The sequence below is a fragment of the Cynocephalus volans genome, chromosome 2 (assembly GCF_027409185.1).
Source record: "Cynocephalus volans isolate mCynVol1 chromosome 2, mCynVol1.pri, whole genome shotgun sequence".
Lineage (NCBI taxonomy): Eukaryota > Metazoa > Chordata > Mammalia > Dermoptera > Cynocephalidae > Cynocephalus > Cynocephalus volans.
This window is the reverse complement of record NC_084461.1, coordinates 196392133-196412410: the sequence shown is the minus strand read 5'-3', so window position 1 is coordinate 196412410 and position 20278 is coordinate 196392133. Positions and strand designations below refer to the sequence as shown.

Below are 20278 nucleotides of genomic sequence, written 5' to 3'. Positions count from 1 at the left end.
GATCCTTGGTTGGTTGAATCCTCAGATGCAGAACCCACAGATACAGAGGATCGACTATCCTCTACAATCCATGGCACATAATAAATAGTAAGCACTCATTAAGTAGTTACTGAATAAATTAAGGAATTAATGCCTATTGCTTTCTAGATGACACATCCAGGCAAAGTCAGGAATCAGATCTTAATGGCCAATTTTGCTTTACTTCCTGAAAATATCCTGCAGCCCTAATATCAGGAGGATGCCTTGGAAGTGTAAATAGAGTCTATAATAGGAAATGGCTATAAGTATGAATGGGTCAGTACAAAACCTTGACTAACAATAGTAGTTACTGTTTGTCACATGCCTGTATATGCCAGGTAATTTACAAACATATCTCTAATCCTCACAACTATTCTGTGAGGAAACTAGGGTTCTGAAACAGTGGGCCAGGACTTACACGGAATCACAAAACTTTTAAGGGATGGAGCCAGGATTTCCAAGCTAGCATTCGAACCAAAGTCTTTCTGACACCAGAGAGGGTTGTGAAGATGATCTAGAGTGATCTACTGCCTCATTGGCTAGTCAAGACTGGCTGTGCTTGCCATGTGGCTACACTGAGGCTTCCTTCTTCACCTCTATTTCCTAAAATTTCAATGGTACACCTTCCCAGACCAAGGAAGACTTTTCAATCAAGAACACATGAGCAGCTCCTCTCCCCAGCAAATACCTTCAGATTCCAAGCCCAGGCAGGTTCTTTGGATATCACCACACTGATTCTCAGCTCCTGGAAAAACAACTCAAGACTTCAGTCAGGCATTCCATGTGCTGTTCAAGGCTCCAGCCTGCAACATTGTTTACAACAAAAAATTACAAACAACATGAATGTCTATCAACAGAGTGGTTAAATTATAGTACAGTCATCTGAAGGAGTACCTTACCACCGCAGCTTTTAAATGACAAAAGCAAGACACGTACGTGTGTTTGTATAGGCATAGAAAATTCACTGAAGGGCATTCATTCATTCAACAAATATTTGTTAAAAATTTTAAGGTATCCAAGAAACTTATTAACAGGAGTTAACTGTGAGGAGTGGTTCAGAAGAAAAAGTAGTAGCTTGCACTTTTCAGTCAGCTTCAGTACATTTTAAAAAATTATTTTATTTTTGACAACTAACCGGTAAGGGGATCCGAACCCTTGACCTTGGTGTTATAACACCGTGCTCTAACCAACTGAGCTAACTGGCAAGCCCCAATCTGATGTTTTGAGATATATATATACACCCTGTATAATGATCAGGTCAGGGTAAATGTAACCATCGCCTCATGCATTTATCATTTCTTTGTGGCAAAAATTGTACATTTTTTAAAACCATGAGCATTGCTTTTTATAAAGTCAAAAGAAAAGGAAGTTTGATAAAACAAGCAGAAATACTCAACAAGTACTTGACTGGAAAGGAACAGGGTTTAAGAAACAGGTAACAAGGAGCTTTAAAATCTCTGTAAAGTAAAGATGGTAGTGGGAGCATCCTACTTTCAGTTTCAGACCTTAACTGTAGGGCAGGTGGGAACTCACTCCGCAGCTGGAAGAACCTGGGGTTGATGATAAACCGAATACCGTTTAACTTCCGTCGGCCCAGGTCCTCCTAACCACACGATTTTCAGATGCGTTATCTGTAGGTGGTGCGAAACCGAAGCCGAGGGAGAGGCTGCTTTCAGTCTCCGGGCTGCGTCTTAACACACCGGATCATCATTTCCCATGCTCAGCTTCAAGCTGGACCGGACTCTGAATCTGGAACTACCCTCCCCATTTTACCAAAACGGCAACACAGCTCCAAGGGGATACAGAGCTAGGATGTGATTTCGACCCAGCGCTAACCTCAAAGGCCACACTCCTAACAGCTACGCCCTGGCAGGCGGCTCCAGTCCTGTCTAACTTGGCATCCACCGGCCACTCTTGGTGTCCGGTTCAAAGGCCCCGGACACGGTGGGGGCCTGAGTCAGCACCGCGGAGGCCGCGTCGACGCAGAAAGGGGCGCGGTGCCCGAGCCTCAACCGCCGCACGATTCTGCCTTCTCCATCCCAGTCCCCGGACTCGAGAAACCGGGAGCTCGTCTGAGCCCCGCCCCCGGTCACCGAGTGCTTGTCTTCTTCGCAGCGCGTACGAGTCTTGAAGATGAGGGGGCGAGGACATCCACGGTGGGGCTTCTCCGGCACACTCGGCTTCTTTCAGCTAGAGCTCAACATCGGCTCCGCTCCCTAAGCTCTCCGGCCCGCGAGCTGCGGTGGCAACGCTCGCGGGAGACGATAGGAAGATGGGCCAGCGCCCGCCGGGACTCTGCCAGGGCGCGTGCGCAGTGCGCTTGCGCGTGCGCGGCGAGGGCGCGGCTGCCTGGGGCTGCGGCTGCGCAGAGGCGGTGCCAAGCGCTGCGCCTGCGCAGTGACGGGGTGGGGCGGGAAGGAAGGAGGCGGTGGCAGCGGCGGCGGCGGCGGCGGCGGCGGCGGCTGAGGAGGAGGAGGAGGGGGAGCGGAGGGAGGTGTTTCTGTCAGTTCCGGCTGTTTGTTCGGGAAGTGGATCCACCGCTGCCGGAGCAGCCCGGAGGGAGCTGCGGATCGCGAGGCCAGTACCGACCCCGCCCGCCCGCGCGCACCGCCCCCGCCCGCCATGGCCCGGGACTACGACCACCTCTTCAAGCTGCTCATCATCGGCGACAGCGGTGAGGGCCGCGGCGGCCGGAGGAGGCGCGGGCCCTGCCGGGCGCGGCCCGCGGGGGCCTCGGGGCGGGTGGGGAGGTGCCGGCTCGCTCGGGGCGGGTGGGGCTGCCCGGCGGCCTGGGCCCCAGGGGCGCGCCGAGGGGCACTGGACTGCGCCGCGGGGAGGCTGGGGAGCGGGGCTGCGGAGCGGAGAGGCCGAGCGCGCCGGGTCCATTCACCGCGCCTGCCCCTGCCTCACGTGTGACCTTGGTCAAGTCGCGCGGTCTCTGGAGTTGGAGAGACCAGGGTTCGAGTCCCGGGACTGCCAGGTTCTTCACTCTGTGACCTTGAGCAAGTTGCTTCGCCTTTCAGAGCCTCAGTTCCCTCCTCTGAGAAGTGGGGACTTACCTCTCTGGGTGGTGTATCTGTTGGGATAAAGTAGGAAAACTGCTTAGCGCCCGACCTGGCGTAAAGTAAGCTCTAAGTAAATGTTAGATGTTGTTATTATCATCAGTATCCTTTGTAAGCCTCAGTTTCTTCTTCTGTAAAATGAGAATGTTCCCAGAACCTGCCTCATGGGATTGCTTGAGGTTTAAATGAGGTAAGTCAGGTAAAGCGCTTGGCACAGACTTGGTATGTTCCTTCTGAATTATTATCTCTGCATGGCTCGGTTTCCTCATCTGTAAAATGGAACACTGGTAGAATCTGCCTCACAGGGCTGATGTAAGTATTCAGTGAGATAGTGCACATGTAGTGTTGGGAACAGTGGTTGGTACTGTCAAGCAATGGTCAATAAGTGTTTGCTGTTATCCTACTATCTATCAGAGCGGTGTTGGGGTTGGGTCAGCCAAAATTACCAAAGTGCTTTGGCCATGTACACACTCCTTCAGGGCCCCTAGCACAGACCACTGCTCCATCTCCAGTGTTGCTCCATCTCCAGTGTCTGCAACAGTGTTTGGCACCCAGTAAGTGCTTAATACATATTTATTGAATGAATGAATATTAAGTGTCCTAAGAAAAGATGGACTGGTTTATGGGAAAGGGTGGAGGGTTTTGAGTGTGGCAGATGAGGTTTATGGGTGACCAAGAGGTTAGGGAGGCAGGCCCCGGAAGGTTTATGGGAGCATAGCTGAGGTGCTGGGATTATATGATGTCAGGGAAGGAGGCTTGGGAGCACGCTAAGTTTATAGACCAGACCTGAGTTGAGTGTGGGCAAGGGTGTCATGTGACTGGAGGCAGAGGCCAATTGCTGGTAGAATCCCATGGATTGTTAAGGAAATAGGGGACCAAATCAAGTGGGTTGTAAGACTCAGGAGGGAGGAGTGTTGAGTGGCAGTGTCATAGCTGGGTCACGGAAGCAGGTGGTTTTTGCTCTCACTTGGGAAGCTGGATTGGGATGTGGTGAAGGATGGCTGAGGTTTTTGTGGTTTCTGGTGGAGGGGAGAGGTAAGGGGAAAAGTTAGAGGCTAACCAGGGAGATGGAAGAGTAGCTGTAGAGGAGGAAGGAGTTAGAAAGGTGGAGGAACGATTGGTTGTGATTTGAATGAAAGAAAAGCAGGCAAGCTATGAAGTCTTGCTCTTGAAGGTGGCCTCTGGCATTCCTAGTGGTCCTGAGGCTTATGCCTTTACAGATTTGCTTTCAGGTCAGGACTTGGTTCTGAGGGGCTGGCACCAGGGTGATTTCTCTCCTTTTGGAGTTAAAGTCAGCCTCCATAGTCAGGGTCTTTATCCCTCTGCAAGACATGTTGGGCCTGGGCGTTGATATCCAGAAATGAAAAACCTAAACTCAGCAAGAAGATGCAGCTTATTGGCTTTTCTCCCCGATAAAACCCAGGGGATGGTTTTGGCCCGCTTTCTCACAGTACATTTTGTATGGAGTATTGATTTTTCACTCAGAAGTCAGGCATGGGAGAAGACTCTTTGGTCAAGATTTATGTGGTCTGGCTCCTAGTTCAGTATGGGCATGTAGGCCCTGGTTGTGTAGAGGAGATAGATGCTTTGCTGTTTGATTTCTCCTGACAGTGAGCTGATACTCAAAGCCGAACACTTAGGATACAGGAGATGGTAGCCATGGGACTTCAAACTAAGCTTTGGCAGCTGAGCAGGAAGCCTGAGCACTCCCCTGGACCCGGCTCCTTGAGTGCGTGCCTCCTTAAGGTGTATCAAATGATTTCATGGACACTCTCTCATCTGATTCTCATCTCTTGTTTGGGTAGGTTGTCAAATAAAGAAACAAAGTCTCAGAGAAGGTGACTGGCTCAAAATTGCACAGCTTGTCAGAGGCAAAGCTGGGAGTTAATGCACATCTATGCTAATATGTGTGAGAGCAGCTGGTGTCAGGGCTGGCAAACAGTAGGCCCTCAATGAATGTTCGTTTCTTTATAAACCTAGAATTCTTCTTCCCACTCTGCCACATCATACACGCTTCTGGAATGTATCCCCTTGGCTTTTAAGTCTTCTTTATGCCTGAAGTTCTGCACTTTCTCTTAAGATTTTCTGAAATTGGCTCTGATTTGTAACAGCATTTCATCTGCATCCATTGGACCAGCCATCCTCATTCTCAGAATCTTGAGGCTGGAGTGGCTTTCAGAGATCTAGTTAAAGCCTTTAACTTTACAGGTGAGTAAACTGAGGCTCAGAGAGGGGATGTGACTTGTCTCAGGCTATACAGTGAGGTAGTTGCTGAGGCTGGATTTAAACTGAGATCACTTTACTCAAGGGTCTAAGGGTCTTCAAGAGGCTGGAACTGAAGCAAAGAGGAGTGAGGGGCAACAGTCCAAGGGAGGAGCAGATGGAGGTGAAGACTTGTGTGATTAGCACAAGGAGGACCAGAAGCAGCAAACAGGGGAGCGCCATGATGACCGAGAGTGGCTCTTGCAGCTGCCAAGAGGCATCAAGTGCCACTGGGGCCCGTGCTCCTTGCAGGGAAGATGATGGGGCTGGATTGGTTGGGTTTCAAACTGGATGCGGCCATTGGGAAGCTTTGGCTATGGTGAAGGTAAACTGGTACCCTCTACTTCCTCCCTTAGGCTGGTACTATGGGATATATGGTAGCAGTGTGGTTTCCCATGGAAGCTTCTCCAGGGATATTTAGGAGATGGCATTTCTCAGGGTGGCTTTCTGTTCTCAGAGGAAGAGTAATGTCAGAGGTTGGTGTCAGGTCCAAAACAGCAGTTAGTATGGTGACAGTATAGTGGTCTTTCTGCAGCCTGTTGGTTTTTAATTGTTCTACAAAGGGACCTGCGGGTAAATGGAGGTGACACTGCTGTGTCATTGCAGAGAGTACCTCCCCCTTACCTGTTTTAGATGTATGTGATTTGGATACAATTTTACTTAATAAAAGGATTCTGTTGCCTCCCAAATGTTGAAAACCACTGCTTTATTCTCGTTAATGCTGCAGTAATAGATAGTATAGCTGTCAGTCATAAATTCATTAAGCAGGGTTTTGTTGGCACCCACCAAGTGCTGGGCCTGGTTTATAACACCTAATGCACAGGGTGAGTGAGGCGAGGTCTCCGTCCTAGAAGAACTCACAGCCTGGTGACCCAGACACAAGCTTTTAGCTGAGTAAGCTGGACCCAGAAGGCTCCAGGAGGAAGCAAAGGAGCCAGCAGGGCCAGTGGGGTGTTGGCGTTGGGCAGAGCGCCAGGAAGGACCCAGCCCAGGACTTGGGCTCTCCTTGAGCTTAGCAGGAAGCCTCACGGCAGAGCAATGAGGAAGTGGCTCTGAGCAAGAGCGCTGCAGGCCCAGGGGCTGAGTGGCAGGTGCTATAGGCATAGTTTAGGAGAGCCTGACCCCCAGCCTGTCTTTAGGAAGGTAAGACAGGTTTACTCAGTGAAACAAGTTCTTCAGGGCATCCCAGTACAACTCACTCACTTGGAAAAGTCCCCAGAAGAGAGATTTAGAAAGGATTTCCCAGATAAGTTTAGAGAAACACAACTGTTACTTACTCTGCAACAGTAGTTTGCAACTTTGGTTACTTGGGGGGATGGGGGTGGAGCCAGTGCAGTCTTTGAGAATCTGCTAAAAGCTATAGGCTTCTCCCACAAATAGACACACATACTCAAAATTTGCATGTAGTTTCAGGGGGCTTATGAGACCCAAGATTAAGATCTCCTTGTAGCTTTGATGGCATTGCTGTTAAATTAACAGGAGTGAGATGTAGGAGCCCCTATGGGGTCATTTTTTCCCCTTCCTGAAACAGATGCAGGAAGACTCCCCAGCAGTATGTATTGGGAGGAGCTTTAGTGCTCTGGAAAAGAAAGCCCTGGATTCGGACCTCAGCCCCTCTGCTTCCGGCAGAGGCACCTTAGGCCAGTTGCTCAGCTTCTCGGAGCCTCAGCTTCCTCATCTTAAGAGATGTAGTTGAAATTACAGGAGCGTCAGAGTGCCCACCAACAGACAGAACTCAATGCATGTTAATTCTTTCCTACTGTAGTCAGTTGACCCAGCTGGCCTTACGGGTTATGCGGATCAGGGACGGGACAGGAGGACATGGGACAGGAGGACACGGGACAGGCACCCTTGGCAGGTTGAAGCTGCTGCATGTTGCAGTCAAGAGGAAGCCAGGCTTAGGGTGGTTCCCGCCTGTTTGTGGAATGAGCAGCCAGGAGCTGCTGTGGTCAGTGCAGTGGGCTGAGCACACATGGGCTGTTGGCCTGATGAGCACAAGGCAGACTCCCCACCAGACCGACCCAGTCTGCAGTGATATCAGCTGAGGAAAGAGGGCTGACCGTTGCTTCTAGCTGTGAGGGCCTCAGTTTCCTCACCTGCAAGATAGTCCTGATGATCTCAAGGGTTCTTTGCAGCTCTACAATTCCTCTTTTCAAGCTACTCACTAACTGAAGCCACACACTTGGTGCTTAGTTTTCTAGGGACCATGTTATAGATGCACTTGGGGGACCAGTCTCATGTGGTTGACCTTCCACCTGCCTTGTCTGTGTCATCTGGTGTCTCCCTTTGAGCAGCTGGGGCTAGCCCTCAGCACAAGGCCTTGGCATGAGGCCCTTTCTCGTCTCTCCCTGGGGAGTCTGGGAGCAGCTTGTCTTACAGGAGGGTGAAGGAGAAGTTCAGGAATTGAGTGGAAGAGATGTGTTCAGTGTGTGGCTGAGTGGGGAGACAGAAAGCAACAGTGAGGAGAGAGCAGGGACCCACTGGGCTTAAGAGTCAGGACTTGGGCATCGTCTCCCCAAAGAAGGGTTGGCCTGGAGGGAGGCACTCACTGGCTTCTCTCATCTCGTGCTGTCTCTCTTGCAGGTGTGGGCAAGAGCAGTTTACTGTTGCGTTTTGCAGACAACACTTTCTCAGGTGAGTATGCCCTTGGGGTGCTGCTGGGGTGTTTTGGTTTTGAAATCCCCTCCCCTGGCACCAGGACACACTTGCCTTTGCCTACTCTAGGGACCTTTCTCATTCTGGTTGCCAGAGGAGGGAAGAAGACGGAGGCAGGCTCAGGTCAAAGCCTCAGCGATCTGTCTTAATTCTTCTTGTTCAAAAAAAGCCTGTTGCTGACCCATGATTTTCCCACCTAGGGTCTTTTTGTGCCCCAGTGTTTAAAAAAAAAAAAAAAAAAATTAAAATATTACAAGATAGTACATGCCTATATAGAATTTCAAAACAGGAAGATGTCAATAAAGTGAACAATGAAAGTTGTCCCTGACCTGCACCTCTGTTGCCCTCATAGCCTCTGTTCAGTGTGGTGTATATCTTTCTTTTTTCTGGACTCCACATGCTGGAGTGTAGAACTTGCTTTCCCCTCAGATATCAAGGAACATCCTTCCATGTCACTTTATACAGACTTCTCTTGTTCTTTTGTGCATCTGTGAAGTTTTCTGTGCTAAGCATGGATGCGCCGCAATTCGTTAATAGTGCTCTTGATATGTGTGTGGCTTCTGGTTGCTTCAGTTTTAAGTGATGCTGTGTAACTTGGGATACATTGTATGTTTATTCTTGTACACACATTTCTATAAATGTGGGATCAGAGGGTATGTGCATTTAAAATTTTCATGGTACTGCCAACTTGCCTTTCATAGAAGCTGTGGTAATTCAGTTTACACTCCCACTGAAGGGGTTGAAAATGCCCCTTGACTGCTCTGATCAATGCTGGATCTTAGTTGTCTTCAGTTTTGCTAAGCTGATAGGCAAAAAGTGCTATCATTTAAATTTGTATTTCCCTGATCACTGGTGAAGCTGAACATATTTTCGCTTGTTAAATATATCAGGTTCATTACAGAGGTTGGGTTGGTCTCGCCTCACTGAATAAGGACTGAAATGTGATTATCTTGTGGGGAAATCCCTCTGATGTGGTTGAGGGGTGAGCTACACTTAGGAAGTGATTACAGTCGTCCCTTGGTATCCGTGAGGGATGGGTTCCAGGACTTTCATCGGATACCAAAATCTGCAGATGCTGAAGTCCCTGATGTAAATGGTGCAGTATTTGCTTATAATGTACGCCCATCGTCCCTTATACTTTAAATCATCTCTAGATTACTTAAATACCTAACACAATATAAACGCTATGTAAATAGTTATGCCATATTGTTTAGGGAATAATGGCAAGAAAAAAAGTCTGTATATGTTCAGTACAGATGCAGTTTTTTATTTATTTTATTTTATTTATTTTTATTTTTATTTTTTTAAAAAGATGACTGGTAAGGGGATCTCAGCCCTTGGCTTGGTGTTGTCAGCACCACGCTCAGCCAGTGAGCAAACCGGCCATCCCTATATAGGATCCGAACCCGTGGCCTTGGTGTTATCAGCACCGCACTCTACCGAGTGAGCCATGGGCCGGCCTCAGATGCAGTTTTTTAAAAAATATTTTCAATCTGTGGTTGGTTGAATCCACAGATGCGGATCCCACAGATACAAAGGGTGGACTGTACATGGCTAATGCCACTCTCTTGGTGGAGAAGTGGGTTTTGTCCGCTTTCTTCTCCTGACAGGGGCCCTGCAACATCACTGATGTTGTGGTGTTGGAAAGAGTTGGCTTTTCTGTGTGACCACAGGGTAGTGACTGATCCTCAGCTCATCTATAAAGTGGGAATTGTAATTGTCCCTCTCACATGGGGTTGTTGCAGGATTATATTACCTGAGAGCATATGTCATGATGCCTGGGACTAAGAAATCTCACAATAAATACAAGCTCTTTGTTGTCGGTATTCTGTTCAAGAATGATAACTAATGTCAGCTTCAAATTATGTTGGAAAACATCGCTTTTCCTCTTTGTTGTCCTCTAAGTCCCCATCCAATCAGCTTTTAACTCTTGGAGGGATGTGTTTTACAATCTCTCTCTTCTTTTCCGTTTCTACTACCAGTGTCTCAGTTCATTGTTGGTTTTAGTCAGAAGTATTCTGGCAGCTCTTACCCACCCTGGGCTAGACTGCTAAGTCATCTTGCTAATGCACGTCTCTGCAGGGTCTTTCCTCTGATTAAGAACCCCAGTGGCTCCCTCATCTGAGCAGAGTTTACAGCATGGTTTCTCCACTTTGGCACTATAACTCTTTGGGCCCTGTAATTCTTCGTTGTGGGGCTGTCCTGTGTGTTGAAGGATGTTGAGCAACATCCCTGGGCTGTACCCCCTAGATGCCAATAGCACTTCCCCACCTCCAGTTGTGACAAACAAAAATGTCTCGACATTACCAAGAGTCCTGTAAGGGGGACAAAATCATCCCCAGTCTAGATACACTGGTCTTTGTAATCTGTTTTCAGCTCACTTTCCCAGCTTTCTTCCTCATACTGCTTGTTCATTCTTCGGTGGTTTTTTGCTCACTCGCTTGCTCATTCATTCACCCATCGGTTCCTACGGAGTGCTCGACTGAGCCAGGTGCTGCGCTGCGCTCCTGGGCATCATCAAGACTGGAAGAGTACCGGGTGCTGGCTTGTTTTCTGAATGGATTCCGGCTGTGCTTTGGCCGCGGCTGTTGGGCTTCTGTGTGGGATGTCTTTTCTCCACCTGATCTCAGCCTTTGAAATCTTCTTCTTTCTTTCAAGCCAGGCCCACATGTGACTTCCTCCTCGAAGCTTGCTTTGATCTCCACCCCACCTTGAACTTTGACCTTTCCTATACACTTGGCCACACTTCACATAGTCGTTTGTGTGAAGGTCTTGTCTCCTGCACTGTGTTATATTGTAGGCTCCAAATGGAGTGAAAACCCATGCTCTTCATAGTGTTCAGGGCTTGGTAACCCTTGACTAGAGATTTCAGCCAGAAATTCTCAAATCCATCTTTCACACAGATGCCCCAAAAGAGTGATTTAAAATGCAGCTCTAAATTCTCAAAAATGGCACAAGGGCCTAGAGATCTGGCCTTAGCCCCCCTCTATCTGCCTCCTGCTGTGTGCTTGACCTCACATGACCCCACACACCCTGTCACTATTTTTGCTACTGTCTCTGTCTGGAGCAGTGTTCTTCAGACTTTAGGTCATGACCTGTTTGTGTGTTAGCAAGTTAATTTTGTGGGTCATTAAACATTTTTTGAATAGAATAGAAAAGAAAAACCCAGAGCGTATCATAGGTCTGCCACCATTCTCAGGTCACAGCTGACATGTCCCCATCCCGGCTACTCTGAAGGAACCGGTCCCTCTTCCTCCGTCATATCACCTGCACTTTTCAGTCTCTGTAATTGTCTTAATTTGTTTCATTGTATCCTGTCTGTCACCTCAACCACCTCCACATCACTTGTGGGTTCCATAGGGGCTTATGGGTGGGCTCCATTGGGACAGGTCCCTGTTTTCCCTGTTCAGGTCTGTCCCTAGGACCTAGAATGTATGGGACATGTAGAACACGTGGGGTGGGATGGTGGAGCCTGAGGCCTGCCCTGTGCAATGTGGGCCACGGGGGCCAGCTGGGGCACTGGGCTGGGCCTTGCTAACGTGCTGTGTGTGCAGGCAGCTACATCACTACAATCGGGGTGGACTTCAAGATCCGGACCGTGGAGATCAACGGGGAGAAGGTGAAGCTGCAGATCTGGGACACGGCAGGGCAGGAGCGCTTCCGCACCATCACCTCCACGTAAGTCAGCCTGCCCTGCTTGCGTTCGAACCCCTCACTGCCGATGTGTGGACATAGTTGAGTGACCAGTGCTGGGTCGTGGGAGAAATGTCACTGGGTGGGTCCCTGTAGCTGTCGGGAAGTGAGCGGTCCCCTTCCTTTTCCTGAAGATGTCAGAGGAGGCGGGGGCGTGGTGTGACTGCTGCCCATGGGTGGCAGGCAGTGGCTGAGCACCCTGGCTCTGGAGTCTGGCAGGACAGTGACCATGTACCCTCCCCCAGGCAGTCAGCTTACCCGCTAGCCTGTAGTTCCTTTACCTTGAAATGGCAATGGCAGTGATGCTTACCCCACCAGGTGGTTGTGAAGTGCCCTGCCCAAGAGAACACTTAGTGGCAGTTCATCTTAGTAGGTGTCAGTTGTGACAGCCGGGGTCGGCCTGTGCAGGCTCCCGCCTTCCACCCTGACTCCTTGGAGGTGGCTCTCTCTTGGGAGGCCCTTTCGCTACCTCCCCAGAGCTATTTACTGGTAAAACTGTTTTGCTGCTGCAGCACCTTTGTAGGTCTGAGCTGTGAACAGAAGGAAAATCCAGCTCTATCTCTGAGCAGCAGGAGTCTTACCCTTGGTTCTTGAGCTTTTTATGGAACAGGTTCCAGGAAAGGGCAGGGATTGAAAGCAGACTGTTTGGAATTTAAATTTCTGTTGTGCTGTGTGACCTTGGGCAAGTTGCCTAAATTCTCTGTGCTTCATTTTCCCGGAGAGTTGATCTTCAAGATTTGCATTAATGCTAAGTCCTGTGTGCAGGTACTCTGCTTTGGACTTTGTGTGGATTATCTTGGTGAGCTGTCCTGCAGCTCTGTGCGGTTGGTGCTGTTACGGTCCCCATTTTGCAGATGAGGGTACTTCTGAGAAGTGGTCTGCTCCCAATGATGGCAGATCCCGAGCTCCGCACCGCAGAGTATGCAGCAGAGCAGGGGCCAGTGTCAGGCCTTCTGCAGGCACCTCCCTGGCCTCCTCGGTTCCTCTGTGAGTGGATCAGGAGGTTCCCTAGCCAGAGATCCTGCCTCCCTTCAGCATGGAAGCAGGGTGGACCTCCGGCTGCCTGCCCATCCCGGGCCCTTCAGGATCTGCTGAGGGTTTGGAGTGTGAGGGTGCAGTGCCCCCCCGGTTGTGGCTGGCAGCATGGGGCGAGCAGGGCTGCTGGCTGCTGTGGGGGCTGCACTGGGCCAAGCATTCGTAGGTGGAGCCTGAGCAGCCCCTGAGCTGGAGGGGCTACTGTCACTGTCCTCGCTCTGTGGTGAGCACGTGTGCCGTGGCCCGTGACTCCTTGCAGCCCTGCAATGACTTGTTGCCAAGCTGCCTAGCAAGGGCTCTCTGGCCCCTATGTATCTCAGAAGCTGTCAGTGGGGACCTTGGTATAGGGTCGACGTAGAGAGCTGCAGGAAGCCCAGAGCATGAAGGCCTGAGTGAGACACAACCTCTTGTAGGGATCAGAATGGCACTGACCCCACATGTCCTTACTCTAGGTCAGGCCATTGCTAAAGACTTCACCAACTTTTTTGTTTAATCCCTATGAGGAGTCCTGTGGTTATCTACATTTTTTACAGGGCGAGGTGACACAGCTTGGCGGGCTAGGATGGGAAGTGAGGGCTGTCAGATGCCTGCTTGAGTGCCTACCTCCTGGGGGTCATTACCACCTGCAAGGGGTTCAGGGCAGCAGAGACCATTAGGCCTGTGGCCGCAAGATGCTATGGGCGGGATGGCAGCCGGGTGTCTGAGGCCTTTCAGCAGAGGAGCTGCGACCCCTCCGGGTTGCCAGGACTGCTCAGCTCCCTTCAGGGCAGGGCAGGAAGAGGGTGACCCGACTTCTTATGCTACTGGGGAGACTTGGAGCTGTTACTTAGCCGCCTGAGGGCAGTGTGGGTTTGTGCCAACAAGGTGCTGGATGTGGGGGCAGCCTGGCAGGCTGTCCGGGGGGTTCGGGGTTTGCCCTGTCTTAGGGTCCCTGCTCTGACCCTCATGAAGCACTGCAGGGCCTGCTGAGGGGCCACAGGAAGAAAGAATGCACACCCTGTGATGGTCACTGGCAAAGAAAGAGGGAGTCTTGGGGTAGTTCAGGAGTTTCAGGGATGGGGCAGTCAGGGGGCAGCAGCATGACTTTTTCTGATTTGGGGCTTGAAACAGCAACCGAAGCTGCCGCCTGTTAGTCTGGTGAGAAGAGCCCTGTCGTCGCCCTGGCGAATTCTTGTTCTTGGCAGCTGGGGTTCGCTGGCCCTGCAAGGTGCGGCTGAGGGAGGAGTCGGGGGAGGGAAGCCCCTGGCATGGCCCAGGACTTTCTGCTGATCACTCTGCCATCAGCCTCATGTCCTCACTGGTAGAAGGGCCTTCTTGAAGTCTGCTGGGCCCGGCTGTCACAAAGATGAGTAAGGTAGAGGATCTAAGCACTCAGTGCAGCGTTCTGGCAAGGGAGGTGACTGCTGGCGGTGACAGGAGTGGGAGGCCCAGGAGCACCAGTGCCCTCTTGGCCAGAGCTCTGAGCCCCAACCTTGTGCCCATACTAGGTCCCCGCTCTTAGATAAAGCCCTTCCCTAGTCCCCAGAGAAGGTGGAGCTTCCCAGGGAGCAGCAGGGGCTTTGTGCCGGGCCATTTCTTGGCATCTTTTACAGCAGTCCTCCACCAAGGAGACTTTGCGAGGCCTTCTGCTGCTTACACCTCCTTTGCTGGCAGGGCCAGACATCTGTCCCCGTGGTCCCTGCACATCCTCCTGCATCTACCAAGTTGCAGCACATGTGAGCCACGCCTTCAGCAGCAGCTGCTGAAGGCCACCAGACAGCTTGACAGTCACAGCTCCCTGGAGCTGGGAGCGAGTGCTTCAGCCCTGGAGGCCAAGCTGAGGGAGCAGATCTCAGTGGCTGTCTGAAGGGTGGAGGGCCTTGGCCTCCAGCACAGCAGGAGCTGCTCTCACTCCAGTCCTGCAGTGTCCAGGGCTGCCACTCCCTGCTGCCACATCTGTCAGGGAGCCCAGATTGTCACTGAAGGAATATTCGCAGTGATAACAAAGGGCACCCAACATTGACTGCTTACTCCTCCCCTCTCCTCCTCACAACCACCCCCAGAGTTCAGCACTAGGAGCCCTGTTGCAATAGTTGAGGAAACCGAGGCATGGTGAGGTGAACGCAGTCACTTTTCCAAGGTCCACAGCCTTTCACAGCTGGAGCCAGGGTTGGTCTTCGGCCTGGGATTGGGCCTCAGATGTGAAGAGGTGGCCAGAGAGCTGATGGTGGCGGATGAGAGTGGGGCTATGTGTCCCTGTTCAGCCCATGGTGCTGGTGCTGCCTCAGAACTGGGGTGTGGGGTCACAGGGGAGCTGCTCTTCTGAGAAGCCCCAGGAACCTGGAGCTGTTGGGGCTGGGGCAGGTAGCAGCTGGGAGGTCGGCGATTGAGAAAGGTTACAGCTCCTGGCAATCACGTAGTGTCGGGGCAGGGCTGCTCCTGGCCGCCAGCTCCAGGAAGGCTCCAAGGGAAGTATAGGCCCCAGTCCTTCTCTTCCTCTGGCCTTGATGTCCTTCATCTGTCCTCCTGAGCCATCGAATGAATGGGGATGTGGAGTCTGGAGAGGAATGTGTGACATTCCCCTTCCTTCCAGAACTGCCAGCTGGCCTGGGGGGTGCACGCTTAGATGATGGCGTAGCCAGGCCTCCTCTTCCCAGCCAGCCCTGGATGCCAACGCAGCTTACACACTCTCCCTGCCATAGCATGGATGGCCGGGACTGGCAGGCAGGGACGGGCGCACCTGCTCCAGGGAGGGGACGCAGCCCTGCCGGGTCTTCATGAATGGTGCAACTTCTGAGAATGGTATCTGACTAAAACAGATTTGAGGAGGGAGAGTTGTTTTGAATGTTCAAACAAGGATAGTTGATAACATGATGTCAAATACAAAAATTTGCCTGAATTCTAAAAATTAAATGAGAACTTCAAAGAAGTTTCAAGCTCATGACAGACTCTGAACAACCTGGGTAACTCCTGAGACCTGGTCTGCCACCTCAGGGCTGAGCACTCCTGCTCTGCCACCTCAGGGCTGAGCACTCCTGCTCTGCCAGTGTCCTAGAGACAGGTGTGTCTCAGGCATGTCAGATGAGGCTGGTGGAGAGCTTGGACTCTGGGGACCATGGGTGAAGCATTCGCTACCCCCTCATCATTCCCCTGGCCGCTGTCCCGATGTGGGCAGCAATGTGGTACTGGGGAAAGGGCTGTTCTTGTCTAGGCTGAAGTTCTGATGCACAACCTGGCCCTACAGGTATTACCGGGGGACCCATGGGGTCATTGTGGTGTATGATGTCACCAGTGCTGAGTCCTTTGTCAACGTCAAGCGGTGGCTTCATGAAATCAACCAGAACTGTGATGATGTGTGCCGGATATTAGGTGAGGCTGGACCCAGAGGGGTGGGGACAACGCGGTGGAGGGTGGCAGGAGGTGCTGTCACAGGGCTGGGCTGACTTTGTTTTCCTTGAAGTGGGCAATAAGAATGATGACCCTGAGCGGAAGGTGGTGGAGACAGAAGATGCCTACAAATTTGCCGGGCAGATGGGGATCCAGCTGTTTGAGACCAGCGCCAAGGAGAATGTCAACGTGGAAGAGGTGAGAAATGGCCACGGTCCTGGGCTGGAGCAAAGCTGGGGTAGCGGGGCCCTTCTCCCCCTCTCCTAGCCTGCTTGCTTAGAGCATCTAAGGGACCAGCAGAAAAGCTTATAGTAGGGCTGGCCAGTTAATTCACTTGGGAGAATGTGGTGCTGATAACATCAAGTCAAGGGTTCAGATCCCAGCACCACATTGGCCAGCTGCTAGGGGAAAAAAAAAGGAAAATGTCACAGGAATGACTAGCTATTGAATGCTTGCTGTGTGCCAGGTATCGTGTCAGGACCTTTAAAGGTCTTAGCTTATGTTACAACTGTCCTCTGAGCTCAGCATAATTATTCCCACATATCAAATAGGGAAACCGAGGTTCCAAGTATTTACGTAACTTAAGGACTACCATGCAGTTAGTTAAGAGGCTGAGTCCAACTTAGATCTGTTCCCCACCACAGCCACGCAAGTTTCCATTGCAGTCCTCTGCCTTGTGGGCCCTCCCTGGACCCACCATCACCTCTTCCTGCTCTGGCCTTTGCTGGGGCCTTGGCCTCCCTGCAAAGACCGGGTTACGTTGCTGTGGCCTCCAGAGCCTAGACGGGCGCCTGCTGAAGCTCTGCAGAGGTTCCTGGGGGCGCACAGCCCTACAGACTGGCTGCGCCTCTGCCTGAGGCTGTATCCCTTTCACTTCTGCCGGGCCTGCTGGAAGGCAGTTGTAATTGTTTGGGAGAAAAGTCTGACCTGCCAGAAGCCCAGCCGGTCCCACTCACCGGACTTAGGGGAGTCCTGCCTCATGGTGTGTGGAGTCCAGAGGCTCCAGGGAAGTCGGGCTCCCCACTGCATCAGGGACATGGGTGACACAGTGGCAGGGAGCACAGGCTCCTCAGAGTCAGGGCTAGGATCAAAATCCTGGCCTTTTCACCTGGGGCTTGTGGATGGGACTGGTGTGACCTTGGGAGGTGGACTAACCTCTGTGGTCTTCATCTGTAGATTTGGTGGGGAGAGAGTCCCTGCCTTCCAGGTTGTGAGGATTGACACGCAGTGCGTGCTTTGGAGATGTTGGCTCAGCTTCTTAATGCCTCCTGCTCCCACCACCATGGTTCCTCTTGTTCGCCTTTCCTGGGCAGAGTGGAGAGGAGTGTGGATTGGTAGATGGAGTTTCACTGGATCCTGGCATCAGAAGGATGTCGGGTGGTCTGGAAAAGGTTCTAGGTGGGACCTCTGGGCCCCACATGTAGTGAGGTGGCATGGAGTGGGAGGGCAGTGAGTCCCCTGCTGCCCATCAGCAGAGCAGGGCCACCTTTATCTGTTTCATGAGATGTGCCGGCTGAAGGAAAGGGGTTCTTTCTCTCTATTAAAAAAGACTAGAAAATCCCTGAGATTGACTTCCCCAAGTCTACACAGCTTATGAGTCTTTGATGTTCCTTTTTGACCTTTGAATAAAATAATTCACTACCTCCTTCTAGAAAGGATTTTGAGGACATGCGTACACAGCCTCCATGAGTAGATAGAGAAAGCTGGTGCGGGGAGGCGGCCAAGGGACTGGCAGGACCTCCGCCTGCTCTGAGCCCACCTGCCTCTTCATCTCCGCAGATGTTTAACTGCATCACGGAGCTGGTCCTCCGAGCAAAGAAGGACAACTTGGCAAAACAGCAGCAGCAGCAACAGAACGACGTGGTGAAGCTCACGAAGAACAGTAAACGAAAGAAACGCTGCTGCTAATGCCCCCCCGCCGTCCACGCAGAGACTGCACTGCGGTCCCTCCCCCAGCCTGAGGCCCGCGGGGGGGCTCCTCGGGGGACAGTCTCAGTTTCGTGCCGTTATTTAAAGAATTCTCTCCACTTTTTGTATTGGGAGGCGCCATCGGCACTTCCTCTCCTTTCCCCTCGAGTGCCAAGACGGTGTTGGACAAGCCTGCCCTTCCCCACTGGTGCCCCCTCCCTGCCAAGGCGCCTGGACCTGGCGAGGACGCTACCAACTGAGCGAACTGATTAACCAGAGTTTGTACATAATGTATATTGCTTTAGCCAGCTGCACACCCTCGTCCCGCTCTGGCTTCTGCCTCCTTAATGCCAACCTGCTGCCACAGACCCTCCCAGTTCCCCTCCCCACTCTGTCTTACTGCCAGCAGCCTGCCAAGGAGAAAGCGTCACATCCTAGCCGCAGCTTTGGCCATCCTGGGCAGGTGGAGCCGGCCCTGTGTTGCTCATTCTCTCCCCCTGCTCTGGGGCCTGGGCTGGTTCCCTCCCCTCCTCATTCTCTGGGAAGCCCAGCCTTGAGGCAGGCCCTGCCCTCTGCTGGCCCTGGCCCTTCAGTTCCACAGAGGCAGACAGTCCTGCCCTTTGGCAAGCAGATTTCTTGTCCTGCCTTCTAGACACCTCTGAGCTACAAACCCAGGGGAGTTGTGGTTTCTAATTTATACCACCATATTTTGGTTCTACAGAAAGGTAGGGGTATATTTGTGCAGAGATGGACTTACAGGGGAGCTATATGAACATTATTTTAACAGATAAAATGAAGCCAAATCAAATGAATTAAGTTCCTAGCGATTCTATCCCTGAGGATAGAATTTTTTGCTGGCACAGCAGCAAAAGTTGTGGCTGCCCCACTTTGGATCCAGTGTTTTTAGAAAAAGTGAATGGCTTCCTGTCATTGTGGGGTTGAGGTCTTGGCCATTTCTTGGTGGGAAAGGGGAAGGTGGCCTCCCACCCTTGTCTGTGTCAGCTTAGGGCCTCCCACTGGAGTTCCAGAGTCTGCAATGCAGCACCAGGCACCTTTGAACTTGGGGAGTGAGTGCCAGGGGCTGCTGGACCACGGGAATGACAACTCTGAGCTGGGACAACAGGCAGCCACGGATCACTGATGGGACAGTTTTAGTGTGGAGGTGGCAGGATGATTTCTTAGCAGGTGGGAAGGAATGGTAGTGGGGCTTGGGGACAGCCAGTTCTGACCCACCCAGTCCCCTGGAGGAAAAACCAGGGTCATCTGCACTTGAATACTGATCCCTTCCACTCCTCCCTGGCCACTTTGTTCCCCTTTCCCCTAAAAGGATCATGCAACCTGGGAGGAATTTATTTCAATGCCATGATGTGTTTCGTTAGATTTCCTTTCCTAGGTGATTTCCAGGCAAAGCCCTGATTGGACAATCACATCACAGATCACGCTGCAGATTTTCCATGTTAACACTGTGGATGGGTTTTTAATAAAGACGGGGGGTTTCTTCTCATCTGTCTCTCCACTTGCCCAAACTACCAAAAGCCGGTGGTTGAGTGTGACAGGCCTTCATTTTGGAGCTGCAGGTGGGGAGTACTGGGGGCCTAGAAGGCGGGTGCCAGGGAGGGGCTGCAGGGCTGCCAGCAGGCAGCCCTGTCTGGTCTGGGGAATCTGGGAGCATGAGCTGGGTCTCTGTCCTCAGGACTGTCCTGGCTGACCATGGGCCCCGTGGGTATGCACAGAGCTCGGGGCTCCTGCAGTGGTGCGGACATATTGAGGCGAAGCCAGGAAGGGGTGCTTGCAAATTCAAGCAATAAGAAGGGGGTCCTGGGAACTTCCAGCTAAAGCTTGAAGCCCCCATGGATTCTGGCAACTGGATGTCCAGACCCAGGTGGCGGGTGATTTTGGTCCCACTGAGTGTTACGTGCATGAGGTGGTGAGGGTGGGGGGGGGGGGGGTGAGGGTGGGAGACTTGGGGCTGGACCTACGTCCTGGTGAGCCTGATGTGAAATATCTGTGAAACATCAAAACTTTTAAATGGTTTGCTAGGATTATTTCTGTATTGAAAGTTTCTAATTATGCTTTTTAAAAAAATACTAAAAATAAAGGTTCAAGCTGCCAAATTTTCTCCCAGGGTCTGTTTGCTCTCCCTCCAGCTGTGTTCTGGGTGGGCCTGGCCTCTTCCCATCCAGTGCGTCAAGGTTTTTCTTGACCTAAATCTTGCACAGGTGCCTGTCAAGGTCCTGGGACACTTTAGGAAGCCAAGCCCCTTTTCTCCATGAACGGTT

General features: G+C 51.7%; 1 protein-coding gene across 1 annotated transcript; it reads left to right on the top strand.

Moving 5' to 3' along the window:
- Positions 1-2494: 2494 nt before the first annotated feature.
- RAB35 (RAB35, member RAS oncogene family) lies at positions 2495-19919 on the top strand. The gene is made up of 6 exons (XM_063086269.1): positions 2495-2692; positions 7926-7976; positions 11552-11675; positions 15949-16073; positions 16165-16289; positions 17871-19919. The coding sequence occupies exons 1-6, from the start codon at positions 2641-2643 to the stop codon at positions 17997-17999; spliced, it is 606 nt and encodes a 201-aa protein (XP_062942339.1). The 5' UTR covers positions 2495-2640; the 3' UTR covers positions 18000-19919.
- The last annotated feature ends 359 nt before the right edge of the window (positions 19920-20278 follow it).

Bases quoted from the DNA above. Each gene is read 5' to 3' on its own strand.
- RAB35 (XM_063086269.1), top strand. From the start codon at position 2,641: ATGGCCCGGGACTACGACCACCTCTTCAAGCTGCTCATCATCGGCGAC. The intron at 16,074-16,164 runs GTGAGGCTGGAC...TTTTCCTTGAAG, and splicing joins TGATGTGTGCCGGATATTAG to TGGGCAATAAGAATGATGAC. The intron at 16,290-17,870 runs GTGAGAAATGGC...TCATCTCCGCAG, and splicing joins AGAATGTCAACGTGGAAGAG to ATGTTTAACTGCATCACGGA.